The 26,176-nt window shown below is 39.4% G+C and overlaps 1 protein-coding gene across 2 annotated transcripts in view; it reads left to right on the top strand.

The window, feature by feature from the left end:
- The window catches only part of al (aristaless), a 258,178-nt gene extending 238,025 nt beyond the window's left edge, over positions 1-20,153 (top strand). The window contains exons 4-5 of one of the 2 annotated variants that reach the window (XM_065217847.1): positions 18,934-19,196; positions 19,263-20,153. In XM_065217847.1, coding sequence (XP_065073919.1) covers positions 18,934-19,196; positions 19,263-19,668 — 669 coding nt within the window. In that variant the 3' untranslated portion in view covers positions 19,669-20,153. Of the gene's footprint in view, positions 1-18,933; positions 19,197-19,247 lie in introns of both variants that reach the window. The other variant, XM_065217846.1, reaches the window with a different exon arrangement.
- Positions 20,154-26,176: the final 6,023 nt, after the last annotated feature.

Raw genomic sequence — 26,176 nt, forward strand, 5'->3', positions numbered from 1 at the left:
ATCCCATCTTTAAATAAATCTCAACCACTTTTATTTTTAATCTAGGATCTTAAAGTTTTTATAAATAACAAATTACGAAGATACATCACAGTCTATACTCCTAATAAATGTCGTAGCTGCAGAATCTTGGAAATATACTTAATTTAATTTTTTAAAGATTTCTGTTAGTATACCTACTCCGAGATCTCCTACATTTTTTCCTAGATCTATTAAACATTTTTTTAATTCAATTTAATCCCTCTTTACAATTTGGTATAATGACCCATTCGACCCAATTGCGTTCGACTTATTAACTATAACAATAATGGTCAACCAAAAGTTAACTTGATACAGGCCGGACTCGATTATCCGGAGGCTCGATTAACCGGAGAAAATGGCTCGATTATTCGTAGTCATATTTTTTTTACCTATCTTGCAAATTATTTTTCATAAACCGCTTGGAAAACCGACTTTTGGTAACACACATCGTTGGACTCAGTCTGACAAGATCGTGAAATGACTATATATAAGTGTTTGTGTGCGTTTGTTACAAAATCCGGCGTTAAGGGGTTTTGGATTAACTTTGACCTGAAAGGAATCAAACATATCATGTACCACAACAACATACAAAAACTGAATCCCATGATGGTCCGTTTACTAATTACGTCACGTTTCAGGGAGGGGGGGGAATGGCAACCGTACAAAAATTTTGAATATCCGTAAAAAAAATGTACTAAAGGGCCTTAAACGCTCCGTTACTCGCGCTGTTGTACTTCGTACAACACACATGAATTTTCCATTGCCATTTTGTTGCTGAGTTACCAATCGATCTGAAACCAACGAGTATTCCTCAAAAAACTTGTTTTGATCTAAACAAGCTAAACTTTGATTACAGTAAACACCTAAAAAATGCGGATAATAGGGAAAATTTAAATGGAAACCGCGAAAACTGTGACCATACTACGTGGGATTTGATTTAATTGATTACAACATGAAATATATCAAGATTCTGACAAGATAGAAAGTTACTGTAGCGCTAGTTGTACATGTGAAATTCTCGCATGTGATATATCTCGAGATTCTGACCAGATAAAAAGTTACTGTCTTTCACAAAGTTTTTCAGGAGATCAAAGCCTATTGCTTGGTGCTCAATAGTTCAGAATTTGCTCACTACGTGACGCTAGTATACACGTGAAATTCTCGTATAAAATATCTCGAGCTCCCAACCAGATAGAAAGGTACTGTCTTCGGCATAGTTGTTCAGGATGTCAAGACTTTTTCGCAGGTGGACAGTAGTTCAGAGTTTTTTCACTTTGCGGCGCTACTATTAATGTGAAACTCTTGCATATAAAATATCTCTAGATCCTGACCAGATAGAAAGTAAATGTATTCGGCAAAGTTTTTCAGGAAGTCAAGATCTTTTTGTTGGGTGACAATAGTTTAGAATTTTCTCACTATGCGGTGCTAGTATATACGTGCCTTTCTCCCATATTCAATAGCTCGAGATCTTGATCAGCTAGAAAGTTGCTGTCTTCGGCAAAGTTGTTTAGGGGGTCAAGACTTTTTGGCTGGTAAACAGTAGTAAATAATTTTCTCACCTCGTGGCGTTAGTATACATGTACACTTCTCGCATATGCTATATCTCGAGATCCTGATCAGATAGAAAGTTGTTCAGGAGGTCAAGGTCTTTTGGCTGGTGGACAGTAGTTCAGAATTTTCTCACTTCATGATGCTAGTATACATGTGAAATTCTCGCATATAAAATATCTCACGTTCTTGACCAGATAGAAAACTACTGTCTTGAACAAAGTTGTTCAGGAGTTTAAAGCCTAGAGTTTATGAGAAAATCCTAAACTATTGTTCACCAGCCAAACTACTTTGACCTCCTGAATAACTTTGTTGTAGTCAGTAACTTTCTATCTGATTAGGATCTCGAGATATAGCATATGCGAGAAGTGTACATCTATGCCACGTGGTGAGAAAATTCTTAACTACTGTTTACCAGCCAAAAATGCTTTAACCTCCTAAACAACTTTGTCGAAGACAGTAACTTTCTATCTGGTCAGGATCTCGAAACAAACCACATGCGAGAATTTCACGTGTATTCTAGCGCTACGAAGTGAGAAAATTTTGAACTACTGTCCACTAGAGAAATCTATCTGATCAGAAAGAATCTCGAGATATTTTATATGCGAGATTTTCGCATGTATACTAGCGCCACGTAGTGTGAAAATTCTTAACTATTGTGCACCAAGCAATAGACATTGACCTCATGAACAACTTTTTCGAAGACAGTAATTTTCTACCTGTTCAGAATCTTGAGCTTAGCATACGCGAGAATTGTACACGTTTACTAGCGCCATGTGGTGAAAAATTTCTAGCCACCAGCCAAAAAGTCTTGACCCCCTGAACAAGTTTGCCGAAAACAGTAACTTTCTATCTGCTCATCTGGATCTCGAGCTATTGTATATGCGAGAATTGCATGTGTATACTAGCAGCGAGCAGGGAGAAAATTTTGAACAACTGTCCACCAACGAAAAGATCTTGACTACCTGAAAAACTTTGCCAAAGACATTTATTCTTTATCTCGTCAGGATCTAGTGATGTATCACATGCGAGAACTTAACATGTATACGAGCACTACCTAGTGAAAAGATTTTGAACTACTGTTAATCAGCAAAAAAGCTATGATCTCCTGAACAGCTTTGCCTAATACAGCAACTTTCTATCTGGTCAGGATCTCGAGCTATTGTATATGCGAAAATTGCATGTATATACTAGCGCCATGTAGTGAGAATTTCCTGAACTACTCCACCAACGAAAAGATCTGGACTTCCTGAAAAACTTTGCCGAAGACAGTAACTTTTTATATGGTAGGGATCTAGAAATATTTTATATATGTGAGAATTTTACATGTATACTAGTGCCGCGAAGTGAGAAAACGCTGAACTACTGTCCACCAACAAAAGGCCTTGACCTTCTGAGCAACTTTGTCCACGACAGTAATTTTCTATCTGGTCATGATCTCGAGATATATCACATGTGATAATTTCACATGTATTCTAGCGCTACGTAGTGAGATAATTCTGAACTACTCTCCACCAGCAAAAATATTATGATCTCTAGAACAACTTTGCCGAAAACAGTAATTTTCTATCTGGTCAGGATCTGGCCATTCCGACGGCATTTGGTTTTCCTCAGCCCATGTGATGATAGAGTCAATACTGTTCAGCGCTGATTGATCTGGAACTGGTTCGTACTCCTCATCTTGGTTGTCATCTGCTGTAGAAATGTTTGCACTTTCATCCAGAACCACTCTTCGTCACGCTTTCTCCTTCATAAAAATGTGAATCATGGTTAAGAACAGCATTGACTATGCCAGCATCAGACATGACATCGAATTCCGCATTCTCGTCTTCATTTTCGCCTGCAGCCGCTTTATCAGCAACCATCAATTGAATTGTTACACTATCATCCCTAGAGCACCGGAACTAATATTTGCAATGTTAACATTTCAAAAATATTAATGGAAAATGGTCGAAATTGATCGAGTGCGTCAAGTTAGGAACCGCGTCAAATATGGTGCCTTCACGGTAGCCGTGATTTTTAACCAAGCTCAACTATGTCTTTACACACTCGTGAGAGTCGCGAGACTACGATTTTTCTCAAGTTGTGGGGTCCCATGGCGTGGTTGACTACACGTTCGCTTCTCAAGCGGATGGTCCGTGGGTTCAATTCCATTGATCTTCTAATCGAATTTTGATGTATTTTAATGTGCCTCATGATAGGTTATTATCCAAGTCCGATTCTGGTCACTTTCCCGGGGCACCTGGAACTTGTCCGGAAATGGCCACCATTTTCCACCATTGATCTGGTTATCGAATTTTGATATAATCTGATGTGTCGCATGATAGGTTATTATTCAAGTCTGGTTCTGGCCACTTTCCGGAGGCACCCGGAACTTGCCCGGAAGTGGCCAATATGGTCCAAGGCACTTAATTTTTGCCACCATTGATCTTGATATCAAATTTTGATTTAATTTGATGTGTCGCTTAATGGGTTTTGTTGATTTCAAGTCAAATTTAGCCTTAAACGCCGGAACTTGTTCCGGCCATATCTACAAAACCAGTGGTCCGATTCCATAATCCTTCAATAGCGTTCAATGGGACCACTAAAAACATTAAATGAGACCACATAAGCCAAAAAAAAAATTTTTTTTTTTGATGGCTCGATTATCCGGAGTGAAATTTTTTTCAAGACTCCGGATAATCGAGTCCGCCCTGTACCTGATATCTAGACCAACAATTGATATAGGCGGAACAACCAAACGTAAACAATGGCTTTAAAATGCAAATTTTTCGAGAATCAAAGCACATCCAAGCAATCTAATACCATCATCTGACAGAGCAAACTTCCATTGTTTACGCTTGGTTGTTCCGCCTATTTCTATTGTTGGTCTAGATATATTTCAGATAATCACTCCACATTTGAGGATCACTTCCAGTTGACTTACAAGCTGGACTGACAAATTCATAATTATTATTAGCTGGTCCACATTGTGGAATAACTGGTTGAATAATATATAGAGGAAATGGATGTAATGTCAGCCTAAATGCCCCTAATTTGGGCCCGTACATAAATTCAGCAATCGGCTAAATTTTCAATAGCGACCAAAAATATACATTATTACCGTCGCAATGACGCGTTCATCTAGATAAAATTGATAAATAGCTAATTTTTGGCGATGGGCCCAATCTTAGATCCATAGGCCAACATTAGAGCCATTTTCCCTATATATTTAATGGATCAATGGTTTATTTTTTAATATATCAGCTATTATAATTTCAACTTTGAACAATTATCAAAATATCAATAAATCAAATCTCACCAATGCCCATCATCACGCTTGATTTTCGTAGACAAAAATCAACAAGCAATCAATTGCGGGTGATATTACAAGCGATGATATCGCAGTTATAAATATTAAGCTAACAAAACCCACCAACCACGATTATCACCAAACTGTTCTGAGTTTGAGTTTCAAGATGTATGCTTTACAACGAAACGCGTCCCACAACTTCCGTCACTACTTGCAACCTCGTGTGTGCCCTCGGAAAAGAGTAAAGAGGGATAGCAAGGTATACTTTCTCTTTCTAAAAAAACGATGTGCAATGGAATCAGTTTTGCGTCGAGTCAACTCTCAGCTTCAATTTAACATTTTGTGAATAAAGAGGGGGGAACGGCGCCGGTGGTGTAGTGGTAAGTGTGACTGCTTTCCTACCCCAATGGGGCTGGGTTCAATTCCAGCCGAGGTCGGTGGGATTTTAACTGAGGTATACAAATCTCTGGTCACGTCTTCCTTCGGAAGGGAAGTAGAGCCGTTGGTCCCGGCCCATGTGTGTTGATGGATGGGTGCGATATTCTACGCAGGTGTGGAAGCTGCCTTCCTGCACATTCGATTGCCGTCAATATATGGCACACCGAAAGTTTTATGTAACTTTTGAACAGTATAAGAAAAAAAAAAACCTGAAAATTTGAGTATTTTTTTTTAATATAGTTACTTTAACACTCTTGGGTCATTCGTGACTTGTTCGGGGGTGAGATTTGAACTCGTGACTTTGGCGTGAGAGGTATGGATGTTAACCACTACGCCGGGGTCGCCCCCAAATTTGAGTATATCTTATTCATAGTACATTGTTTACATCTGTTAAGTTTCATAGTTATTCATGCAGTAGTTCCAGTCATGTCGTCGAAACACGAAATTGTCCATGAAAAATTGTGTGCACTTACAATCAAAACCCAGAGGCCCGAAGGAAGGAAAGGAGTGGTTGTAAAAGTGGTCCAATGGACAGAGTAAAATGACCAGAAAAGTGGTGCAACAGTTCAAGAACCGTCCAAACATGTCAATTCGAGATGTCACTAAAAAGTACTATGTGTCAGTCAGTTTTGTCTAGAAAACCATGAAACGTGCTGGGTTAAATGTTTACAAGGTGCAAAAAGCCCCAAACTGGAAAGAAAAGCAAAACCCGCGCTGCATCGTAATGGATGACGAAACTTACGTCAAGGCCGACTTCCGTCAACTTCTTGTGCAAGTATACTTCGTTGCCAAGTCTGAGTTCGATGTTCAGGAGGATGTTCGAAAGAATAAATTATCGAAATTCGCAAAGAAGTTCCTGATCTGGCAGGCGGTTTACGGATGTAGGGAAATAAGCGCTCCCTTCATCACTTCCGGAACAATCAACGGTGTGATTTACATGGAAGAGTGCCTTACGAAGCGTCTCTTGCCATTCATAAGGAAGGAAGCACAAAGGATCAACTCTGTTTTGGCCTGATCTTGGATCCTGCCACTACGCTTGAAACGTGTCGGAGTGGCACCGAGCCAATGGAGTCAATTTTCTGACAAAAGATATGAACCCACCGTTTGGAACCAGAACTTCGCCCAATGGAAAAATTCTGGGCAATTATGTAGGGTTACGGTATGTAATGTGGGTCTAGTCCTTTCATTCGGCCTATCACGCAAATAAATAATTAATTAAGGAATATTACACAAAAAATAAGGAAAATATTGATCACTGATGATTGATAAATGTGTACCACACACAAATCAATTTATATCACAACATTTCAATACATTTTCAGCTCTCGTAAGTAATAAAACTGGTTGAGAATATCACTCTGTTCGGAGTTTTTAGCCGCCATGACTTCTAAGGTTAAGATGGGAAGGTTGCACTGACGATCATCAAATGGCCTGATTATGGCATTTATTGAATGGAATTACCTGATAATACACACTAGACGTAAAACTCACAGTTACTGTTTGAATATTTTATGTTTATTTTAATTGTTTAACAACGTTTTCACAAGTAAATCATGGACCCAACTTTAGGGACACATTTCTTTTCTATGTTCCTAACTTTGGCCCATGAAATTCATTTGACAGCATATAGCAATAAGAGTAACGTCAACAATGTGGTTTGCATTTGGATGATAAGGAACGAACAGGAAGGGAGATTTTTTCTGCCAAATCTGTATAATGAACATCACAATGTTTTGATTTAGATATTCTGCGGTCGAAAGACGATAAGCGAAATTTTTAATTTTTAATTTTTAACTTGAGTGATTTAATGTAGTTTTCGTAAAATTTTCTCTAAGAAATGTTTTGAGGAATGAAGAGTATTAAGTTAACAGTGATAGTGATAAAAAAAATACATAAGAAAACGTTACCAAGAGCGTTTTTTTTGAGAATCAAACAGGATAGGACGAAGTTGCATCCATAAATAGACCCAATTTGGGGACAATAGACCGATATTACATACATTTCCCTGGTGAGTTTTTGTCTTAAAAAAAGTAAGTTTTTCAACTTTTTGCGGTTCCTGATAGCAAACGACATGATAAGCATATCTAAGCATACCATTTAGCAGTAGAATATCGTTTGCAGGTAAATTAATTGATGAGTTATGATTAAAAACGTAATCTATGGCTGCATATTAGACCGAGGTTAGGGACGTATACCCTAGATGGAACTTCGCAAAAATCCCAAAACTATTAAAACCAAACTAGAGTTCAAGCAAATATGGGAAAATCGATTGTACAAAATTTGATGGGTGGGATGAAAAGGAAGGTACGGGCATTCGGTATGGAAAACGAAATTGAATAAACCAAATTAGGATAATCATAACTCATTTGTAGTTTTTTATTCCCTGAAAATTTCAAGAAAATCTGATAATCGGTTTAATTTTCGAGAGTAAATATGTGTGTGGCCATTTTTATCGAATACATCCTTTAGTCTCGCAATCAAAAAAGCTTGTAAAATCAATATCAAGCATGAAGCTCCAATATCATGAGTGATATTGAGAGCGTATGAGAGCGAAAAATATAATTTTGCAAATGATTATGTCATCACTGACAGTGCTGGTTTGTTCATTCAACACTTCCGTTTCAAGGCAAAGAAGGAAAATTATAAGCTGGTTTCCCACATAAGAAACAATGCCATTCATTCCATTATTTTATTAACCATAAAATTCTGGGTACGGGAGGGTCCACCGCCACCCAATTGAAGCGAAATGGATGGGGAGAGTGGAAATGGCATCTTCCTGTTGGATGGCTTATTTTTTGACCCGTTGTATGATCCTGTTGTCAAAAGGAGATTCTCAACCATCTCGTGGATGCACGTGGGCGATGTTGTCCATGGATCTACCCAACCCGTGTTTGGTCCTTCATACAATGGCAGGTTGAGTACAATTAAAGGTCATTAAACTTGATCAAGTTGAACATCGAGGACAGTCTACAGTCTACTGACCCTTGCCTTACTACAGTGAGTGGTAGTTCCATTTCATCATCATGATCATCATCATCATCATCATCATCATCATCATCATCATCATCATCATCATCATCATCATCATCATCATCATCATATATCCGGAACCTATGATCGGGATGAAATTCATTAGAGTTCTACGGGAGTCAGCTGCAAACTAAATGGAACCAGTTCAAATCGTATTCTGTCATCTTCAAGATAAGTGAGTGAATATAATAGTTAAATTGTGAAGTTTTCACTTTTAGCTCATATCTCCGCAACCTATGGCAATCAAATATCAAAATGGAACCAGGACCAGACATCGCCGAAAAAGTGAGTGACTAACACACACAATGGAATACACACTCATACACTCAGACATATGTACATTATCAGATGTTATCCAGTTAAGTCGTTTGGTATATAACACTTGACCCTTGGGGCCTTAGATCGTACGGGAATTGACTACATTGTTCATAATCAATATTTTCAAGTCAAAATCATAATTTCTTCAGCAAAAATCATCATTTGACTGCAATAAATTAGAAAAAAAAAAGTCATGACGTCAAACATCTTTCCAAAATATAAAATGTCTTCTAAATGTCTGCCACATAAAAAAGTCACCTGGTAAGGTGTCTACGTAATGTAGTGTGGAAATCCAAATGTCATGTTCGGAGCAGCGCTTCAATGCAAATTACATTTCTTTTCGAATATGGCCATACATTTTTTGGTGCTGTTCGGCGTCAGTAAGATGTTATTTTCATGTCGGTGGAAAGCAGGCTAAGAGCGTTGTTAACCACTAATTTGAGCCTTTTTCAGATGTAATATTCCTATGTTTCTTCAACATGGTTGAAGCGTACTAGATTCGCTAAAGAAATTACATTGATACAATGATACACACTATTCTTGCAGAATAGCTTGAAGAGCCTAAAATATCTTGTTGATACCATTCCGTGATGTGTATTAGGATGCTTCATTTCGTTAGTCTTTATCAGTTACCACTCATATTTTGGTGTTATGAATCAAACTGGATGCCTATAAGAAATCCAACACTTTTTTTTTCAAAATCAAGCACCCTAATGTGCAAGTTGTAGAGAGGCTCTCTTGAGTTTCCCTGAATCATAAAGATTTTCAGAACATTGTCCTTATTTGGCCTGTAGAACTTCAAGATCTTGTCTCCAGAATAGATTGGACAGCATTACATATCATATTTATTCCATGATGCACATGTTATTATCAGGCTTTAAAAAGTTTGGATATGTCGGGAACGTGCGTTTCAAACCACATTCAGTCTATAGAAGTTCAAGATCTTAACTTAATCTGTGCCAACGATTGTTATTTCGATCTCAAACATCTTAAAATAAACAAAATCACCGCTTCGTATTCGCAATTCCTCATCGTTCACGTTCAAACTTGGAGCGAAACAGACAATCAGCTTCGAAAATCCACCAAAATCTCACCACAACTAACCTATGCAAACCAGTTTCCAACTCATCGCCACGAAAATGCTAAACAGCCGTAGCTAAAGTTATTACAAACATAAAAATCATCATCATCCTTTTGTGAGACGGCGCTCATAATCACGCTCTTCAGCCGTCGTCGTCGTCGTCGCCGTCGATTTCGGAATCCATGTGTCTGCCCACGGAGCAGAAAATCCATCCGCTGAGTGACCATAAAGAATAGAGCAAGAATTAGTTTTGATTGAGTATTAATAGGTTTCATTCTCCTTTTCCGGACGCCCTGCGATGCGTCGGTCGCAGCCGATCAGCAGAGGTTCGAAAAACGAGACCGATCTGACTGGCCAACTGCAGCCCAGGACATGTGGAGAGGGAGAAAAATATTAAAAATTATGTGTTTTGGTCCCAGCATGGCGCTTTTGTTAATCTAATACGCCCTAGGGGGCCTGCCTTTGTGACGATCCGCTAATCACCTGTTAGAGCCGAGCGAGAGCACGGATCCCCTGAGCGTGCGCGATATCCTATACAGACTGGACTGCATATCGGATGTCCCTGTTGCTGGCGAAAATTTTCGGCATTCTCAGAATTTTAGGGCAGGGCACTGTGAAAAAGTCTCCCATCGATTTCATTGAGCCATTGGTTCGAGGGAGAAGAACATCATTTTCACAGTGCGCCGCAGTCGCTGGATAATGGCAAGCGACGAACCCCATGCGAGACCCGTAATAACAATAAGCGAAAAGGGAAACTTTAGGCAACGTCCGAAAGAGATGATCCCAGCTGATTCATAAATTGTCTTCGGCTTTTCAGTCTTTTACGTTCCGCCGAAATTTCTGCGGTATCGAACGTGTAACCCCAATTTGTCCCTGCTCCGTTGTCATCGTCGTCGTCGTCGTCGTCGTCGCGCGTGTGCTCGGTGTCTCTTCTATGTTTGTTTGTGAAAACACCGCCGAAGGAAACCCCCTCCTGTGTCTGCTGGGGCTGATTGCTATCTCTCTAAGGCGAAAGGCACCAAACGAGCCCAATTCCGGCGAACGATCAATTTGGATGAATTAATTTATCATCAAATGTTCGGGGGTGACACCCAAGGTTAGCGCTGAACGGGATATCTGGCAAGCGCTGTCTAAGCGATGGGCTCACGAGATGGTGTCAGATGGGAATGCGCTCCGATCAGGGATAAGGAGAGAGAGAGAGAGGGGGTGCTGGAATGCGTGCTGGGAACGATAGGCATCTGATCTCGGTGGCAATAGGGCTAATCAGTGTTGACAACTGGGGGTGATATTTGTTCAGAAGGTGATCGGTGACTGCGTTGCTTTCAATTTCTATTTTTTTAATTTAACCGATTTACGCCCGAATTATTTCGCAAAAATAAGATTTTGGACCATTCAACAATTTCAAGACCTTTGATCTGGATAAGATTTTCAGAATAAAATCACTTTGATGAACTGAATATTAATAGAATTTTGAAGACATTTTAGAATGAATTCTGGAGATATCAGCAATGTTTTTCAGAGATTAATATCAAAAGATGTTTTATTTGAAGAAACTCTAAGAGAGATTTTACTAGAACTCCAAATCATTGGAGGGAAAGTGTGCCAATTATGGCACTAGTCGATAATGGTCGTGCAATTGCACTCAATGCTAAGGCCACTTGTTGTTGGTTTCGTTGAATTGTATCCAACCGATGGGTGATGTCTTCTGTTGATTGGGTTATTGTTGAGGACTGGTCCGTACTTATGTATTATCAGAATATGTTTGGACTTGTGATCGGCATATGGAAACCTCAGAGTAATCATATGGAAATTCCAGATCAACCGTAAATATGGTTGGTAAATGAGTATCATCCTAGGGCGCTGCGATTTTTTTGAGGCTGTCTGTGATTTCTGTATGGGGGTACATTTTGGGAAAACCGAAAATGGAACATGTAACAAAATTATGAAAGATTTTGAACGTTCATAACTCAGCTGCCTCTGGACCAATTTCAATAATTGTATCACCAATCGATCAGAAATATTTCTACGCATCTGTTTAATTCAGGACTTTATCAGGTTTTAAAATTTCACTATTGAAAATTGAACGAATGTGCAACTGTTGCTATGATAACACAGATTTAAAAGTTGACACAGATTTCAAAGTTGAATTCCATCCGATCACACCAAACGGTGTTCATTCAATCACTGCGTGGTGAGTGGTGGTGTTCTCCAGTACACAACGAAAAGCTGCCTGCAAGCAGCAAGCTGCAGCCAACATGAACATCGATAGAGAGAGGAAGAGTACAAACAGAGAGAACCCCGCTCAAATTCCTATTCCTACACAAAACACAAGCTCCTGCGGGAGTTAACAAATAAGATCTATTATATAAGACCACGTAGTCCTACGTCACCATAGCGTACAACCCCTTAAGGCTGTCCCTTGTAGTTTTTTCTCCGGGTTGAGCGCATCGTACATCATTGTGCGAAAAGAGAATAAAAGAAATATGAAAAAGCTAAGTGTAGTGTCGGACATAGTTCAGCCAATATTCAGACCGTGACGTTTCGAACTTCACGAAGCAATTATGTGTAAATCATGGTCAAACTGTTGAAATGTATATCTGTTTATGTTTTACGAATTCATTTCAAGCAGAAGAAGTTCCACCGCAGTTTTTAGATGAACATTGCTCACAACAAGGTTTGAAAGAATTGCCATTAAAAATTCAACTTTACGTTCAAGTTCAAGAATTAATCACGTTTAGAAAAAAATAGCTTTGCTCTAAGACCACTGTCATGGTTGTTCCTGATTTTCCAGAGGATCAATATTCCGGTCAGTAGCCCAAATTCGGTCTAATGAAACATCTTCAAATATGAAGAGCTTTGAGTGGGTTGGTTTATTTCCTTTAAATTCCGTTATAATTGCTTATCTTTTGACATATACGCGTATTTCGTCTACTACTTGCAGACTTCATCAGTGTTGAGTACTTGGCACTGATGAAGTCTGCAAGTAGTAGACGAAATACGCGCATCTGTCAAAAAATAAGCAATTATGACGGAATTTAAAGGAAATAAACCAACCCACTCAAAGCTCTTCATAAAGGGATTCCGTTAAGGGGTTCGACAAATTTAAATGATTGATCTTTAAATATTATAAAAATACGTGGCACCACCAGGCTTTTAAATGCTCATTACAGATAAAATGCTACTTTCATAAATAACGAAACTATGAGATATAATAATAATATAATAATAATATATATTTAAGATGCAAAAAGAGGACGTAAATTTTATGTGCTACACATAAAACCTGTCACTTTTACTTTCAGAGGGTAACAATTAGCGATTTTAGCTGTAATGAGCAATTGCGATGAGTCGCTATAGCTAATCGTGTAATTGTGACTCTCTTTAAGCGAAATAGGCAGGTTTTATGTGACATACACAAAGTTCACGTCATCTTCCTGCATCTTATAAATACCAAATATCTTGTTACTGACCTTTCAGAGGACGGCACTATTGCTTACAGGTTTAATTATTCGGTCTGCTAACACATCAACAAGTATTTAAAAATCATGGAGCTCTAAGATAAAGAATTAACTATTTTTACGGTTGTTCTGGATCATCCAGAAGCCCACTCTATAATTCCAGGGTTCATATTCCAGTCATAAGTCAAAATTTGGACTGGTAACAAATGTACAAGCATTTTCCAAAAAAAAAATATCAAGAATTTACCACTTTTACAGATGTTCCAGATCTTCCAGAGAACCACGGTCCAAATTCCGGTCCAAATTTGGACTGATAGTACATATGCAAGTATTTCCAGAGGGCCACTCGGTGGTCCCTCGCGATCCAAATTCCGGTCTCAAGTCCAAAGTTGGACTGAGAGTACATATGCAAGCATTTTCCCAAAATCGTAGCGCTCGAGGATGAGAATTAAGAATTGACCACTTTTATCGTTGTTCAAAATTTTCCAGAGGACCACTCTGTGGTTCCCAGGGTTCATATTCCGGTCTCAAGACCAAATTTAGTCTGAAAAAAGACATCTACAAGCATTTTCCAAAAAAAAAAACAGCCGGGCTCTAGGATGTTATCAACAGTTGACCATTATTACGGTTGTTCTGGATTTGTACGGGTTAAGAAAAAATCGAAAAAAACTGTTCTCGGAAATTTTTCTATAATAATATTATAATAATATGCAGGTGGTTCCTTAAGCTTTTGGAAATTTACAGGATTTTTTATCTTCAGAACTTCAGAGACATCCAAAGAACTTCAGGGAAAGCAAGAGACCTTGAACTTTAAACTTTAAAAGGTCTCAAGTATCTTAAAGGGTGTCCCACATCAAATTGCATCACATATAAAAACGCTAGTTGACCGATTCTTTTCAAACATTCAGACAATAAAATATAACCTATTAGTAAGCTTTTGGCATATTTATTTCATTCAACTTCAATACCATAACCGTACGCTCGCACCTTACGCTTAACTCCACTCATTAGGTTCTGTACTGATCCTAGAACTCCGCGGTTATTTCGAAAGCATTAGGAACTGTGATATAAGAAATAATGTGGGGTCATGACATAAACATGAACCTGTATTGCCATTAGACCGTCCTCCGGAATATCCGAAACATCCGTAAGAGTGGTCAATTTATGAAACTGATCCTAGAGCTCCGCAGCTTTAGAAAAACACTAGGAGCTGTGATGATATAATGAATTTGAGGTCGTGACAAACATGGTCCCGGATGGCCATGAGACTGTCCTCCGAAAGATCCGGAACATCCGTAAAAGTGGTCAATCCACGAAAATGATCCTAAGTTCTACGGTTTTTTCGAAAGCATTTGAAACTGTGATATAATAAAGAATTTGGGGTCATGACATAAAAATGGATCAAGATGACCATGGGGCCGTCCTCTGGTACGTCTGGAACATCCTTAAAAGAGGTCAACCAATGAAACTGATCCTAGAGCTTCGCAGTTTTTTTTATAAAACATTAGGAACAGTGATATAAGAAAGAATTTGGGGTCAAGGAGTCATAAACATGTAATCATAAGCATGACCATGAGATCATCGTCTGGAAGATCTGGAACATCCGTAAAAGTGTTTCATAAATGAAAATATGAAAAAACCGTGATTTTTTTGTTTGAAAACTTCACAGTTAGAAGTGTTTTTGAGAAAAGTTTCACTTTGAAGGGTATGCCAAATTTTCCAGAATACGGTCTCATGGCCATCCAGGATTTTTTTCTTATATCACAATTCCAAGAGATTAAAAAAAAACTGGATGGATGAACCAATTTTACCGATGCTCTGAATCTTCCGAAGGACGGTTCCATAGCCAACCGGGTCCATATTTATGTCACGACCCAAAATTCTTTCTTATATTACAGTTCCACGTGTTTTCGAAAGAACTGCGAAGCTCTAGGATCAGTTTCATGGATGGACCACTTTTAAGGATCTTTTGGATTTTCGCTTTTGAATAAAGTAGACGACCCTATTTTTAATCTTTTTACAATAAAAATCATATACAGACCCTAGGAATTCTAGAAGTACCACAATTTTTCAAATTAATCAAGAAATGGCCAAGTTATGCCATTGAAAACTTGCCGTTACACGTTTTTCGGAGGCATCGTATTCGGAGCGTTAATAGCCCAATATTTTTCGATGGGCCTTAATTCCGGTGCGTTGGGGGGGGGGGGGGGGGTTCATGTCCTTGGGTACGAAAGTGACCCCGTTGGCTTTGTACTACTCCAGGACAACATTTGAATAGTGTCACGAAGCTAGATCCGGCCAAAAGATCGTAGGGCCCTCGTGCTGCTTCAACAGAGGAAGCAGACGCTTCTGTAGACACTCCTTGAGGTAGATCTCCCCGTTTACAATTCTGGGGACTCCGTTTGTCACATGAGCAGATCGCATTCCAAATCATGTATTTCTTGGCAAACTTTGAAAGTTTCTGCTTCCTTACTTCCTCCGGAAAATCAAACTTGTGCTGGGCGGTGAAGAACAGTAGCCCCGGAAGCTGCCGGAAGTCCGTCTTGACGTAAGTCTCATCATCCATGATGAGATAATGGGGATTCGTCAGCATCTGGGTGTACAGTTTCTGGGCCTGTGAAACAATACAATGTTAACTACTTCTAACCAAATTTTCTACAGCGTTTTTTTTTCCTTGATACAATTTGATATGGGACACCCTTTAGAAAAACTAGGTGTTGAGATCTTTAGGGATTTTCAGACATATCGTATGTGCGGGTTCAATAATTTCAGGGATGTTCCACGAGCTTCAGAAAAGTTCAGATTTTCTGGTATGTTCCGAAAAATTCGAGACAGATCCATTAACTTCTGAAAAATTTCGAGATCCATGAAGAAGTTCCGGGAATTTAAGGACACTCTACAGAACTCCAGAGAACGTATGAAAAGATAGTTTCAGAGATGGTCAAAGCATTTCAGGACAGTTCCATTTATTTCAGGGCAGTACCAAAAACTTGAGAGAACTTCAAGAAAGCCTTCCTTAGCTCAATAAAGGCACAAGGTTCGTTTCCGGTCCGGTCTAGGAATTTTTCAGGTTGGAAAATTTCACGACTTCCCTGGACATATAGTAGGATTGCTCTTGCCACTCAATTACAGGGATCGAAAACTCTCAATTAACAACTGTAGCATCTTATAATGCGAAGAAGAAGAAGACGAAGAAGTGAGGGAGCTCCAAAAATATCAGTACAGATCGGAGAACCTTAGGGCAGTTCAATTAAGTAATTGTAAATTACTGGAACTTTAAAGGGAAAACTTCAGCAAAGTTCCGAAAGGTTCATGAAAAGTTTGGAAACATTTGGGAAGTTACATCAACGTCAAGAAAATGTGGAAACATTCTAAGGGAAATTCCGTGTTTTCAATGGCAGATTCGAGAACATAAAAAATGTCGAAGATCAAAGAAAGTTTCATTAATTTTTAGAAAATTGTCAGAATATTTAAGGAGTCCTGAAATCTCCGAAATAAAGTGTATAAAATTTCAAAGTAGATCAAAGATTTTAAGGTAGTTTCATTATGTCCAGGGATGTTTCTAATGCTTCGAAGATCATCAGAGAACTTCAGAGCAGTCCCATTAATGTCAGGAAAAGTGCCAAAACTTTCAAGGAGTTTCGAGGAATTATGGGATATTCCGAGAATTTCAGAGAAGTTAGCCGAGCTTCATAGAAATTTTCAAAACTTCAGGAAAATTAAGGAAATTTCAAGGAAGATTAGGACTATTCAATTAACTTCAGAAGAATAGTGGGAAATTTAATAAAATACTGAGAAATTTAGAGAATTATCGGGCAGCTAGAAAAACATTAGGAAAACACGTAAGAGATGAAAAGATAAAATACTGATGGCCGGAAAGGGTTTTTCAATCGGGTAGTCCATAAAACTGAAAGTAGAAAATCCATAAGATGTGAAAAATTTTCGTAAAATGTTTAAAAACTTTACCAAATTTCAGAGGTTACCAATGAAGCATATGAATGCTTAGGATTGGTCTATTTAGTGCAAAGCTCTTGGTACTGCCTTGCACTAAATAGAACAATCCTTAGCAATCATATGCTTCATTGGTAACCTCTGAAATTCGGTGGAGCTCCTAAACATTTTATGAATTTTTCACATCTTATGGACTTTCTACTTTCAGTTTTATGGACTACCCGATTAAGACAGCCCCTCCATGCATCAGTATTTTATCTTTTAATCTATCACGTGTTTTCCTGATGATATTCGAACTGCCCTTTAATTCTCTAAATTTCTCAGTATTTTATAAACTCTTGGTACTGTTTCAGGAGAATTTCAAGAACACTAGAAAAGTTCAGAGAACTTCAGAGAAGGTCAAAGGACTTCAGGTCAGCTCAATTGGCTTCAGGGAAATTACAGAAATTTTTAAGAAGTTTCAAGAATTTCTGGAATACTGTTAAGACTTCAGGAACTTCCTAGAATTTTTGGAAAATTGTGGTAACATTTGGGAAGTCCGCAGTAGTTCAGAAAATTTGAAATATATTAAGGTTTTACTTCAGGAAAATTTTCAGGGAACTTCAGGGATGTCAAGAGAATCTAGAAGAAGTTTAAAAAATTTCATGAAATATTCCGAGATCTTCAAGATAATTCCAGAATTTTTAGGGATGTTTTATGAAAATCAGGAAAATTTCAGGATCTTTATGGATTTTGCCTTGCATCTAATATCTGACTGTAGCAAATAACAGTTACGTTTCAACTTAGTCTGCCTGTTGGAGATCCATGTTTCCGATGAAATTAATAGCGTCTACTGCCTATTCTTCTGTAATGAAGCGAAAAGTTTCGTTAGGATCCCGTTTCCCTATTCTTATTTGTGAACGATGACCGGAAAAAAAGCTTGGTGGGATAGAACAGTGATTGGGAGTTTGTCAGGGTTCAACTCTCGTTGGCGAGATTATTGACCGTCTCAGATATCAATAGCTAATAACTGATGAATCCATGCCTCATGAATCCTAAAATCCATTCGTTTTCTGGATTAAAATGGATTGGAAAGGTATGTCGTCGAGTATGAGCAAAAATATTTAGATTAAGAGGTGGCACAAACGTTTTGAAGCCACATTAAAATTTAAATTGAACCGATAGCGATTCAATCTCAGCAAGATAAATTTTCCTCTCCAAATTATTCATTTAAGATCGAAACGTCTACTCTTGATTAGTTTCAAAGAGTATATTTCCCTTTCAAAACTAAATCAAACTATTATAATATGCGTCAAAATAAAATAAGAGTAACTTGCGGCCTATCCCGCTAAAACCACACCCAAACCCAAAGACAGTGCCTTTACATAAACGTGCTGCGACATGGCTATCGGATAAAGCATATACAGATGTACAGATATACAGTATCATACTGTCACTAGCGGCTAGAACTTTGGTGCTCTCAAGCCATGGTTCATTAGAGACGGAAGGCTCATTAATCGCCCACCAATGACGGTACACTGCCACGACATGAGCTAGAGAGGCCGGCCATAAACCCACCGTCTCCAACGCTCCATTATAACAAGACATTAAGCCCTCCCACCAGCGTCACGGTGCAGAAAAAAGCCAATGGGATGGTAATATATGTTCAGATTTTTAAGAACAAAATTCGTCCATATCAAATTATTTTCTTCTAACTATAAAATCTTATGTAAGAAAATGTCAACCATTGCAAGAATTTTGAATATCCAGTACCCTCAGTAGCTCAATCTCTTAATCTTTATTCTCATTTCCCATTCCAGGTCTGGTTCCAGAATCGCCGGGCAAAGTGGCGAAAGCAGGAAAAGGTGGGCCCCCAAGGTCATCCCTACAACCCGTACCTGGCCTCGGGAGGTCAAGTTCCGTCTGCGACGGTCGTTGCTCCATCTCTGCCGCCCAATCCGTTCACTCACCTGGGCTTCAACCTGCGGAAACCCTTCGACGCAGCCAGTTTGGCTGCGTTCCGCTATCCCACGCTTGGAGGTGGCCACGTGCTACCGTCGGCCTATTTCAACCAATTTCATAGGTAAGCTTTACTAGACGGGTTTTCTGAGGCACAAAAATCACCTATCAATAGTTCGTTCAATTTTAGAACTCCCCCACCGCCACTGCTTCCGCCGGGAGTTGGAGCCCTCTACACCCCGTCGGCCTCGTTTCAGACGCTACTGGCCAACATATCCGCCGCCCAGCGAGCACCCCAAGTGATGCCGTCCAAACCGTCCCCGCCTGGGGGTGTGACTAGTTCCGATTACCTCACAACAGTGGGGCCACAACCTCCGGCAAACCTTCCGACTCCGGCCTCCCCACCGGTGTCACCCACTTCAGTGCCAGTTGTTTCTCCCCAGCAGGGGGGTGGTTCCGCTCCTGCACCTGGATCTACGACACCTCCCCAGGATCGACGCAGCTCGTCGATAGCCGCCCTACGTCTGAAGGCTCGCGAACACGAACTCCGGCTCGAGATGCTCCGTCAAAACGGGCACAGTGATATCATTAGCTAAGGGCCGTCCATCCAGGGGGCTTACTACTACGCTCGTTCTAGGACCAATACTATCGGCATTACATAAGTTCCGTACTTACCCTCACCGTACTAGAATAACTTTAATCCATACAACCAACACAGATTCACTAATATCTGACCCACTCTCGCGCTGCATTTAGGAAGAACCGATAGCCTTAGGATGAAGGTGCCTTACACGGATGACACCAGTGTTGCCAAGGTCAGACTGCACGTATGATCGAACCTAACTAACTGACGTCTGCGCTTAATTAATCGAAACTTCAATCATGCGGGACCTGAAGAGATCCTCCCGCAGGGCTTCTCCTCAACTTTCGCTAAACTGCATGAGCTAGTGTGTGGTGGCGTGTCTGGCTGTTCCTTTTCCATGGCCGATGGCAGTCGTTGTCATTGACAACTCGTAAATTTCCACCTGATTCCATGTCTTATTCACACACACACACACACACACACACACACACACACACACACACACACACACACACACACACACACACACACACACACACACACACACACACACACACACACACACACACACACACACACACACACACACACACACACACACACACACACACACACACACACACACACACACACACACACACACACACACACACACACACACACACACACACACACACACACACACACACACACACACACACACACACACACACACACACACACACACACACACACACACACACACACACACACACACACACACACACACACACACACACACACACACACACACACACACACACACACACACACACACACACACACACACACACACACACACACACACACACACACACACACACACACACACACACACACACACACACACACACACACACACACACACACACACACACACACACACACACACACACACACACACACACACACACACACACACACACACACACACACACACACACACACACACACACACACACACACACACACACACACACACACACACACACACACACACACACACACACACACACACACACACACACACACATGTTCACATTTTTGTCATTGACAGTTTCGTCAGAAATGAGGGCTAGCTTTTTTTTCATTTTGCCGTCTGCATACACAAAGATCTGCGAAATGGAAATGATTATGACTGTGATGAAAAAAAAAACCGAGTCCATCGTACAAACTGGTTGGAATGAATGAAATGAAAAACGCCATCATGTCACGCTACCGTATGTGGTGATGTGACTGACTTACTTTTCGGAAGAGAAGAGAAGGACGGTTCGGGCGAGGGACTGCCCCCTAGGCAATGATGACCGGTCTGTGGACTGTTGCTGCTGTTGCCTTCGGAGCGGAATATTACACACGAATCCCGCGGGGGTGAACCGACTGTCTCAGGGACAAGTGGATGGGGTTCGGAGAATTGTTTGTATTTATTTGGCGAGGTTTTTTGAGTTTAGAATCAAATCTTTCTGTTGGGTTGGTTAAGGAGAAAGAATTTCTTCAACGTTAATCCATAAGTACCGTTTGAGTAGCTAAAATTGCAATTAAACGACGCTCATTTAGAATTGGTTGAACTGGTACCCCTGCAAAGGTGCCCTATGGCATTACGCACCTTTGTACACTCAAAGATAAATTAAATCAAAAAAGATTAAAAAGTATTCAGATTCCCGCTTCACCTTATTGAGTCCGAGCCAGAATTACTTCGGCAGTAGTCTTGCATGATTAAATTCGAAATAATCGTTCCAGTATTAAATTTTATTCTTTTTGAATATTAATATATAATCAAAAAAGATTAAAATATTAAAATAGAATCAAAAATGATTAAAGTTTATTCAAAAATTATAATTTTCAATCTAATCAACCATGATTCAACGGGTTTTAATATCAGATGATTATTTTTTAGAAAGATAGTGTTAATTTTGAATCATTCGATATGATTAAACTGAGTTTAATGTCAAATTGATTCAATTTCAAGCAAAATGGGAATAGTTTAAATTATCAGTGTAGGGGTACCAATTAATCACATTCTAAATGAGTACCGTTTAATTGCGATTTTAGCTGTACAAAATAATGGGCCACTTGCAAGGGTTACGTAAGTGTTGCGATTTTTTAAAGATGTTATGCAGGTTGCATTGGACTATTCGTACGATATTTTTGCGAGAAGTATACATTTAGGTTGTATTTAGAACACTTTTATAAGGTTTCCACTATCTGTAACTCCTGTTTTACGTAATCCATCACAGCAATTTAAACGTCAACGGCTGTTTAGGGATTACTAAACCACACGGCATACGGCATTGTCCCACCCTCAACTCAGAACTTTGTACCTTAAAAACGCTGAATTGTGATCGAAAAACATTCTCTTTTCACACAGATCACGAAGCTAGTAATGCAGCAAGTTGATTCATATATCAAATGTTAGGAATGCTCTTATTTTTCCCAATGAAAACAGTTGAACAAATCTTACATGGAAAAGCATTCAAATTAACTTTTTTTTTTTTTTTGGAGCGGTAATAATAAATTTGTAGATTTGAATTGCATACTTCATTTTGGTGCAATATAAAGTTGATAAAAGTGTCTAAATATTAAGCGTAATATCGTAGTAGCGCATATTACCCTTCCGGTGCGTTTTACACCATTCGTCAAGCAGTTTTAACAACCGGTGGAAACTAACGATTTTAAAGTGGCTCACTAATTAACTAGCCCATTGGTCCCAAGCAAATCGATTAACGTACCCCATTCTAGTCGAAATTCTAGTACTACACTATGTTTGTTTTGATTCGCTATGAAAGTTTGACAGATAAAATGAAGGGTTCGTGGATTTTCCTATGTTTCGACAACATAAAAATTGTAACCATGGGTGCCAAACAGCGCCAATGACTGGGCCCGAGTGTGCTCAAGTTTGATTTTGACACACTGTGTAGAGTGACCAACCCCTTGTGGTGATCCAAAATGCAAAATGTTGTTGAAATTCTTTTCCACAGGCCACCAAACAAGTTGCGCGCCACGCATCCTTGCGCAAAGTTGTGCGTCAGCCATTGTAAATAAATAAACAAACGTCTACAAATATTTTTGTTTAAATTTATTTATTAGTCAAGGTTCAATCGAATTAACTTTACAGAGCCGAAGATTCTTGTTCACTATACAACACAAATTAAAACTATAGTCAAAAGGTACAACACAATAAACACTTTATCTTTCACTATCCAATAAGCCTCCTCCATCAGAACGCCCAAGTAACATTTTAAGTTTCACGAAATACTACAAAGCAACTATAAAACAACATTCGTAAAACCCTGGCCAAGGCTATTTTGTCATCAATGCATCCACCAAAACCTTACTAAGACTAGAATATGTCTAGTTGGCCCACCCTGAAGAAGGTTCTGAAGGGTGTATTCTCGAAGTTCTTCAAGATTGATTTACTTCAAAAGGTTGTATGACGAACGCATTGAGAACCTTTTGAAAGCTACAACAAAAGCTATTTAGCAACAATAAAAACCCTTTCCGAGCCATTTCCCCTAGCCACTTGCTAAATCCACTGGTAAAGCATCAATCAAGATAGAAAAGGATTTATGAATCCGAGCTTATCAAAATAATTAAAAAAGAAACTGATTGTATACAAATCTTGTTGAATATCCAAATCTATTACAATAGTCAAAGGGTAGGTCATTCCGCACACCAATCTTGGGTAGTCTTTTTTGTTAGTGTACCATACCGCAAGTGTGCCGCAGGTTTGCCGATTGTGCCGGTCATAAAGCAAGCTGCGATTGCAACCCGGTATTTCTGGCACCTTCAATGTTTTGGTTTGAAATCGCAAGGATAAATCGGATTGAGGATGACGCGGGAAGTGGTGATGTGTGAAATTTTGGTGTTTTTTGTTCATAGGATACTAAAAGTCCTGTGTTTTAGGGTTTTATAATGCCCTCAAAGCCAGATCAGAAACCTAGCCTTTCTTGGTTTTAAAGGCACTGATCTATCAGCGGCCGGAAAAAGTTGGAACCGGTGGGGAGCATTGTTGGAGACGGACTATAGAGGATGATGAATAGACTTCTTTAGTTTGTTTTATGTGATTTGCAGCATTAAGGGTACTAAAAAGGTCTGATTAACTGCCTCTTTCTCTTGAGCCCACTCTAGAACCTGGATTTCGTATTTAGATCTATAACCCAAGCAGCACACTTCAATGGAAATAAGTTGCTGTAGCTTGATTGTGACTGGAATAAGTTGCAAACAAGTAACCCCAACAGCTCATTTAGAAGTGTGCTGCTAGGGAAGTGAACTGCTGGTATAAGTTTCTCTGGTATATTTAATTAGAGGATGTTCCTAAATATACAGTCCAACCGCACGTAACGTTTTGAACAACTTCAATGACAGTTGTCCAGCAATGCTCCTATTTTATTTACAACAATCGGATGCCTGCGATATTGTGCCGATGGATGTGCACAAGCTGTGCCGAATCTAATTTCGGCACAATGTGCTGAGTGACTTACCCCTTGACAAACGTTTTCATTAAGTGGCCTAGTTTTAAGTGTCTTATTAAATTTTATGTGAAATGTACGATAAAACATTGAAAAAAATAAGTCCGCCCTTGTAAAACGTTCATTTGACTAATTATTTTACATTGAAAAAAAAAAAAAAAAACAGTTCTTCAGATCGAGGTAGGCCGAGATTTTTTTTAAATGTTTTTCGCATGTTTGCTCATTGCTAAATTTACCAAAATAAAGTTATAACCAAGGAAACATAGATTGAAAATCGAAGATTGTAAAAAAAAAGCAAACTAATTGTAACATGGCGGTGGCATAAAAGTTGATTTTCATGGGTCATGGGTGAAAAGTTGTTTTGCTTTCAAGAAATCCTTAACAAATTCATAAGGTTTTAATATGGCTTTTATGGAGAAAACTTGCTGGTGGAATTGTATTTATCTAAAACCATTTTGCTTGATCCTAGCCGTTCAGTTTTATGGCAGCATTTATCGAGGCAAAGTATAGTTGAAGATGCTAATTTCAAATAACAGACTGTAGTGGTAAAAGAGAGATGAAAAAACCGATTTGTACCTTCCTTAAAAGTTGTCCTAGTTCGCTATTCTAATCTCTATATACAATCTTCACACTGCCGTACTCTAACGGAACTATCAACTCTATGCTTTCATCTACTCCATCTATCGTATAAAAATTACCACTACAGTCTGTTATTTGAAATTAGCATCTTCAACTATGTAAATCGTTGACTTCACGTAGAAGTAATACTAAAAACATATAGTCAAAGAGGCAAAGTAGCCTGCAAAAGTTAAACGTCAAAGTTTGTTTATCTTTCGATAGTTGCGCTGTGGAATCCAGGGTTCTTCTAGGCGGTTTTTTCCCGATGGATTGTGAGCAGTTACTCATACTGTACTGTTTTACAACATTTCGCATTTCGATCAGCTGGAAGCAGAAATGTTTTACACTTTGAAATGCTGAATTTAAACTAAATGGATTATTCATTGCCGTTATAAAACCATCATAAATCAGAGTAGATGCCAAATGGTTACTAAATTGTTACTTTGGCGGGAGCCACTTGGTTTCATTGTATGTTAGTATCGTCAACGGGAGGCAGAGCGCTTCCATTGCAGCAACGGACGCAAAATGTGGTCAGCATTCACACACTCATCACGAGTTGGTTGCTTTCCAAAGCTACGACGCATCGACCGAAAGAACTGCTGGTGAAGAACAATGAGAACAAGTAGATTTTCGACTTCACGCGTAAGGTTTGTCCCGATTCGGTTCCGGTTCGATGCAACACTCGCGAACCGCCGCTGGAAAACGATGACATGGATTCCCCGTTTTACTTTCAGATACGCAATTTGGATTCCGTAGGGGCAAAGGGACGAACGACTGCCTTGCGTTGCTTTCAACTGAAATCCAATTAGCCTATGCTGAAAAACAGCAGATGGGTTCAGTTTTCTTGGACATTAAAGGGGCGTTTGATTCTGTTTGCATCGACATCCTTTCGGACAAACTCCATGCAAGTGGGCTTTCTCCGATTATCAACAATTTCCTGTTTAATTTGTTGTCCGAGAAACGAATGAGCTTCTCTCATGGCAACTCGGAAATTGCACGAATCAGCTACATGGGTCTTCCACAAGGCTCATGTTTAAGTCCCCTCCTGTACAATTTCTATGTCAAAGACATTGATGAATGTCTGGCCGAAAATTGCACGCTAAGGCAGCTTGCAGATGACGGCGTGGTTTCCATGGTTGGACCAACAGCACCGGACCTGCAAGGACCATTGCAAGATACCTTGGATAATTTGTCTACTTGGGAAATGAATCTTGGTATCGAATTCTCTCCGGAGAAAACAGAGATGGTTGTTTTTTCTAGGAAGCTTTATCCAGCACAGTTTCTACTTCAACTTATGGGTAGAACAATCACTCACAGCATGTCGTTTAAGTATTTAGGTGTCTGGTTCGATTTCAAGTGCACTTGGGGAAAACACATAGCGTATCTGAGGCAGAGATG

The sequence above is a fragment of the Ochlerotatus camptorhynchus genome, unplaced genomic scaffold (genome assembly GCF_037179485.1).
Source record: "Ochlerotatus camptorhynchus isolate MF236.1 unplaced genomic scaffold, CSIRO-AGI_Acam_v1.1 ptg000080l, whole genome shotgun sequence".
In the NCBI taxonomy this organism is placed as follows: Eukaryota; Metazoa; Arthropoda; class Insecta; order Diptera; family Culicidae; genus Ochlerotatus; species Ochlerotatus camptorhynchus.